The 6,126-nt window shown below is 50.2% G+C and overlaps 3 protein-coding genes across 3 annotated transcripts; 1 reads left to right on the top strand and 2 right to left on the bottom strand.

Moving 5' to 3' along the window:
• Positions 1–544: 544 nt before the first annotated feature.
• BKA55DRAFT_684699 (Isochorismatase-like protein) lies at positions 545–1,318 on the top strand (the record flags this gene model as incomplete). Its single annotated transcript, XM_046198679.1, has 4 exons — positions 545–578; positions 645–660; positions 713–766; positions 814–1,318. The coding sequence occupies 4 exons, from the start codon at positions 545–547 to the stop codon at positions 1,316–1,318; spliced, it is 609 nt and encodes a 202-aa protein (XP_046055250.1).
• A 328-nt stretch (positions 1,319–1,646) lies between these two features.
• Positions 1,647–3,555, bottom strand: BKA55DRAFT_589838 (uncharacterized protein; the record flags this gene model as incomplete). The annotated part of the gene is made up of 2 exons (XM_046195003.1): positions 1,647–3,313; positions 3,363–3,555. The coding sequence occupies 2 exons, from the start codon at positions 3,553–3,555 to the stop codon at positions 1,647–1,649; spliced, it is 1,860 nt and encodes a 619-aa protein (XP_046055249.1).
• Positions 3,556–4,853: 1,298 nt separating this feature from the next.
• Positions 4,854–5,822, bottom strand: BKA55DRAFT_534211 (SGNH hydrolase-type esterase domain-containing protein; the record flags this gene model as incomplete). Its single annotated transcript, XM_046189572.1, has 4 exons — positions 4,854–5,435; positions 5,487–5,611; positions 5,664–5,760; positions 5,817–5,822. 4 exons carry the CDS (start codon positions 5,820–5,822, stop codon positions 4,854–4,856), a joined length of 810 nt encoding a protein of 269 aa, XP_046055248.1.
• Positions 5,823–6,126: the final 304 nt, after the last annotated feature.

The raw sequence follows: 6,126 nt of genomic DNA, 5'->3' as shown, positions 1-6,126 counted from the left end.
GAATGCATCTGACAAGAGACAATTGACATCATCCTCAATGACTCTCCATAGCATTGGGACCTCCATGTGGATGGACGCCACTGTGCACTAGTTTCTCAGGTAGGGTTCAGCGGGTCAGACTGCTAACTAATGCAACAGCAGTCGATCCTCCCCCCACTGCCGTTCCCCCGCGCTGCGGCTAACTTCTATCCCGTCCATCACCTCAGTCACCTCAGTCACCTCTTCTAACTCAACCACCTCCAAATGTCTCAGATGTCGAATTTTTTAGAATTGAGGTCATAACCATACCTAAGCTAGAGTTGTACTTCTTCTTCTTTTCCATTTATTATATTGGTGAAGCCTCCGATCTTAGCCTTGCGATCTCGTTATGCAAGTTCTCTCAACTGTCATTGCTCGACGTGGGTTATCTCGGTTGGCTATAGGTTCGCGGGCTGCGGCGGCAAGTATCAATAATTCAGCGACATCTAGATTGGTTAGCACATCTGTAGAAGGCAATATTGCGACTCGTTCTGCTCCTGGCTCTACGTTACACCAGATTCGCGCCATGTCTTCACCGGCGCAGAATGAGCTGCGGTTTAGTAAGTATCATGATTCAACATGGACCACCTACTCAAGGAAGAGAGTTGCTGACTTGCGGTGATTAGAGAACCCAAGAATTTTGTATGTATCATTACTATCGACTGATAGAAACACCCAATTAAGAGGGATATAGCGTTTGTGATATCCAAGAAAAGTTTCGCCATGTCATTCACGAATTCGATAGCATGTATGGCGATCCAGCTTCATCAACACCACCCAGCTAATAAACTTCAGCGTCCTCACCACCCAAAAGCTCCTCAAATTCGCAAACACTCTCTCCGTTCCCGTCGTAACCACAACCCAAACCTCAGCCAAGCTTGGTCCCACAGTTTCAGCTCTCGCGCAGCTCCTCCCCTCGACACCACACGACAAGACACGTTTCTCCATGTCCATTCCCTCCATCACCGCCGATTTACCCCAGGGCTCCGAAATCGCTCTTGTTGGTATTGAGTCGCATATTTGCATCACCCAGACAGCGCTCGATTTGCGCGACGCAGGGCATAAGGTGTATGTTATCGCTGATGGAGTGTCGAGCTGTAATCCTCGCGAAGTGGACATTGCCCTCGATCGATTGCGCGCCGAGCCCGGAATCACAGTCACGTCGAGCGAGAGTTGGATGTATGAATGCGTGGGAGATTCGCAACATCCTGCTTTCAAGGGATTGATTGGCGTTGTCAAGGAGTCAATTGCAGACACCAGAAAGGTTTGGCAAGCCTTGCCCCCTGGGTCCAAGATCTAGGCGCAGTGACATACATATTTCATGATAGGTTAGACATACATTTGCATAGTACAAACATCATTGCTGTCAATTTGTCTTCTTTTCTTTTATAGCAAAGCATCGAATCGTCCTTGCCCCTATTTGTTTTTACCTTCTGTTCGTTTCGTTACATCGAGCCACGGTATTATCAATCCTATTTGTGAACCCCGAATGGGTCATTGCGATCTTGCAATTCTTCGAGTCTACCCATTTATAGTCTCCATGGACTAGATAGTGATCTTCAAGGGACCTGAAAGTCTACAAAGACGACAAAGAAAGGAGTGGCTACTGACAGCACATCAAAAACCCATTACTCTGAGCCCGCGGTTGTTTTGGGTTTGGACGTTGGTGTCATCCATGAGAACGCTGAAGCAACCCCGACAGGGTTGGCAGATCTAGGTAGGGAATTGTTGTTATTGGCGTTGGCGTTGGCGTTGCGACCATCACGACTTGGAGGTGGAAGCGACTGTGACTGTGATTGCGCTTTGTGTTCGCTGCTCATACTCACCGCACGCTTGGCCTCCCATCTATTGGCAGGAGTGCCACCGTTCTCCCCAACGCTGACTTGACTCTTGCGTCGACCATCTCCGGGGCCTTTGGACGAAGAGGCATCATACGAAGAAACTGTCCTCGAGGCCGATTTCTGAGGCTTCAGAACCTTCATGTTGCGACCCCGACCGGCAGGTTGATATCCACTCAATGAACCATCTCTGTGCGGGCCGTCCATTCCATTCCCTGATCCATGACGCCATGATCCCCAAATGCCCGAAAGGGGTTCTCGCCTGGAGGTCTCGGCGGCAGAATGCTCAGCAACACGGTCCTTAGTACCTGGATGGTCTCCGTTGGTGAGTCCACGAGACCTTCTCTCGCTCTCCGCACCAGACACGCTGCCTCTGGAGCTGGGTCGCTTGTTCAGAACCGCCTCGTTTGCCATGGGCGACATTTCGCTTCGAGACTCATAATCCTGCTGAGGAGCCTCCATGTCAGGGATACTTTCCTGGCTAGCCTGGCTGAAATCTCCAGAGACGAAAGGAGCAGCGTTTGCATTTAACTTGGGCTTCTCGGGGACCATGTTGGTGGTGCAAATATTCCGGAACACGTTTTCATCCTCTGGTCGGACAAAGGGGACCTGAAGTCGCTCTCGCTCGTCGCCACGAAGGGTCATGGTGTTCTGGGAAAAGAGGATATCTGCAGAATGAGCTCTGAGAGCATCGCTACCCAAGTAGATACGAATGGCTTTGCGATCCATGGCCTGAACAGGCTGCTCTGTCACTCCAAGAACCTCGAAGAAGACAGTGATTGAAGGGACCGGCCCATGAGGGCTACTAGAGCGACTGCCGTGATGTGTCACAACAGCCTCTGCGAAGTAGACATTCAACCTAACGCGATATGCTCCGTCAACCTCGCGTTGGATCTGATCTACAAGATCCAACTCTCTGAGTAGAGAATACTCAACAGTGGACTTTTGCGAGCCACTGCAAACGTCGGCATAGAGGAGTGTTGAGTGGCCAAAGTTAGGAGTCAACCAACATCGAACGATCGAAGGGACTGTACCGAGGACATAAAATGCCGCAGGGGGGCCAGGAATGTCGAATGAATCATCGTCATCGTCGCCAACAGCAAAGTTGTTATCAAGGCCTAAGCTGCTAGCCCGACCAGAAGCAACGGAGTGGTGAGAGTGCACTGAATGTCCAGCAGAACTATGTCGTCCATCTGACTTGTGAGATAATGAGCGCTCCATCATAAGACCACTTCCAGGACGAACAGGGCCAAAATCTCCCGAGTGACGATTACTTGGCCCCCCCCAACTGGATCCGTGCAGGGCGCTTTCGTCGAATCGAACACTATTAGCCCGTGAAGCAGCCCCTCGGCGAACCGGTTCCTCCTCTGCTGGTCCAAGATGAAGAGATCCCAGAAGCTCCTCGCCTTGCTCATCCAAGTCGTCAAACATGTCATTGTGTAGGATAGAAACAGGTCCTAGAACTTATAAGGAATTGGTCAAAATGTTAACAGGCAGAGAACTCACCTGTTTGAGGTGTGCCACTCAAGACACCTGGAAATGGAGAGTTCCAGACAGACTTTAACGCGGCATCATCCGCCTGTTTCTTTTCCAATCGAAGAAGCCGTTCAGCATGATTGCTCTGAGTATATTGTACTTGCTTCACTTCCATCTGCAGACTGTACAGATCTTCGCGAGAAACTGGGAATCTGGGATCCATCCCCTGAGCAGGTCTGACTAGACAAAGGCGCTAATTCTGAGGATAGAGAAAGCCGATTGACTGCAGTTCGCGGGTAGGTGATTCGACTAACAAGGATAGGGAGAGGGAAATCGAGAGACGAGGGGGGGTTGGAGGCGCTAGTAGGCAAGGGCAGAACAAACAATAACTTCAATCGTACAGCATGAGCTTTGATCCAGCACAACTTCTTTCGTCAATGAAAACAATTGGTACTTCCGACCTCGATCCCCAGTTAAGATTTAGTTCACGAGGTCCTCCCTCCCCGCCGCATCGCCTAGTGTAGACCTCAGGGCCCTCGACAAGCAGAGTGCGATCTCAAGAATCGCCGGGTCGTGGTGAGTAGTGGTCTCAAGTAGAGCGACTGGCAAGTAGCTTGGCGTTTGTTTGATAGTGAAGTACCGATTGGAAAGGCGCCAGCTGGAGAGTATGCGACTTAGAATCGTGATAGTTGTGGACGTGACGATCGGCGAGGCGTGCTCGTTTATTGACGAGTGTTGCGAGGCAAGCTACTGATGGGAGAAATTATCGTATTTGGAGAGGGTTAAGAATATAGGCGTCACACTTGACGGGAGATGGAAAAGAGAGAAATTGACAAGATTTGACGCAGGTCGATCCTGATATGAACGATAGGGGTCGGAGTTAGGTGTAAATGGATGGCGCAAAGCGGGCAAGAGGTTGAAAGCAGCTGGAATCTTGGGGGGGGGGGGGTTTACGGAGGGGTAAGGGTCGATATCGTGTATTCGTAAGTTTGAAGAGAATCGTGGAGGCGTATTCGAGGTCGTAGAGGCACGTCAGGAGTTGAAAACAGGGCGAGTCATCAAAGGGTGAAGTTCTAAATAGCGTTCAAATGGAACTGTTGTGGATTGAATTCGAGAAACGGAGAGACTTGAGGTCTGGGTACGTAGTCGAGACAAAGGTGGGCGCGCTAACGTGGCGGTTCTTCTAGCGCCTGTGGCGTGTTGAAGTAACCCACTGTAAGCATTAAACGTCAGGGGGATTAGCCACTAAAGGGAATCAGATCGAAGGTTGCCTCGAACTGTCATGATACTGGGAGCTCCTTGCAACTGTTCATACTTAGATAGGTACCTTAGATTGTACCTACCTATTCAGATGACATAGCATGTACCAATTTGTTGAATGTCCAGCCAGGATTCTCACATCTCACACGAGTGACCCTCTGGAATGTAGCGCACATATATCTACAGCATACAACGCGTACATCTTGACATCGTATATTCAATCAGGACCTCTGATATCAAATGCCATAATCTGCATCCCGTCTAATCGCCAGTGTTCAGGTTGGGCTTGAGCTCGAGCAGCTCTCGCCAGTCAGGTATCACAAATCCCTTGCGATCATCGTCCGCGAGGCCATGCCACTCCTTGCCAATAAATGGCTTGAGGGTCTCATAGAATACTTGATAACCAGATCCGCTCATATGGAGACCGTCGTGAAGGAGAGTATCCAGGCCACCCTGCTTACCGTTCTCGGGGTCGCCTAGCCATGGTCCGCCAGGGGTGTAATGGTCAGGAGTAAGGGAGATGGCCTTGTCCATCTGGGCCTTCCAGAGGTCAACCAGAATAACCCCAGGGTTCTCTCGCGCGACCTCACGAGCCACTTCGGAGTAGGCAGCGCTAACAGCCGACTTGCGAACTGCTCCTTGGTGACCATTCTCTATGGATCGCGGGGTCGTCTTGATCTCATCCAGGGGAGGGGGGGTCACCAGCAGAATCTGGGGCTTGTGAGCGGCAATGCGCGGGTGGTTGACGATCTTTGTGAGGTTTTCCTTGTATCGGTCTATGGGAACATGCTGCTTGGTGATAGCACCAGGAAGCACAGCATCGTTTGCACCAAACAAGAGAACCTGTTCATATTTAGCCACATATTCTTCGCTTTATATGGGCGGTGACCGTACCAGATAGTCCATCTTAGGTGATGAGGCTGTACGCTCCGGGAAGATTTCAGGAAGATATCTCAGAGCGATGTCGGTGTTGAAGCCCGAGTACCCCCGGTTGACGATATCCAAACGTCGAATAAAATCTGAATGCAAGTCAGGTCGTTTCATCTGCGGTCACTTATGGTGGATTCTCACCAGACTGAAGAGCAGCTTGGAAAGAGAAACCGTCTTGGAGATCGGAGCATTGCTGGAACAAAGAGTCTCCGAAGAGAACAACCTGAGGAACTGTCGACTGTGATGTGTGAGCCTTTTCTGTTTGGCGTTGACTGTAAGTTGAGCGTTGCTTACAGCCATGTTGGGACGTTGTTAAAGTGTCCTGATTTCGATGAAGCTCTCGTCGTCAAGGAAAAACGTCAGATTTAAGTTCTATCAGATAGGGAGACTTGCGACCCTAACAGCCTCAATTGTGCGGTTAAATAGATTGGCAAGTCACCAGAAACCTGCGGCTTAAATGTTTGTTTCTAACGAGCTCTGTCCCACCCGTTTCTCTGCGCGCGTTGTGGGGGTTTCGAGCCAATAACGTATCTCTTCAAGTCGAACAAGTCATATTGGACTGAGCCATGCGTTATCGTTATTGTCTATGAACGAGATTTGGGAA

This window comes from Fusarium redolens, assembly GCF_020744475.1.
Source record: "Fusarium redolens strain MPI-CAGE-AT-0023 chromosome Unknown BKA55scaffold_2, whole genome shotgun sequence".
Taxonomy (NCBI): Eukaryota; Fungi; Ascomycota; class Sordariomycetes; order Hypocreales; family Nectriaceae; genus Fusarium; species Fusarium redolens.
This window is presented reverse-complemented; position numbering and strand designations above follow the sequence as displayed.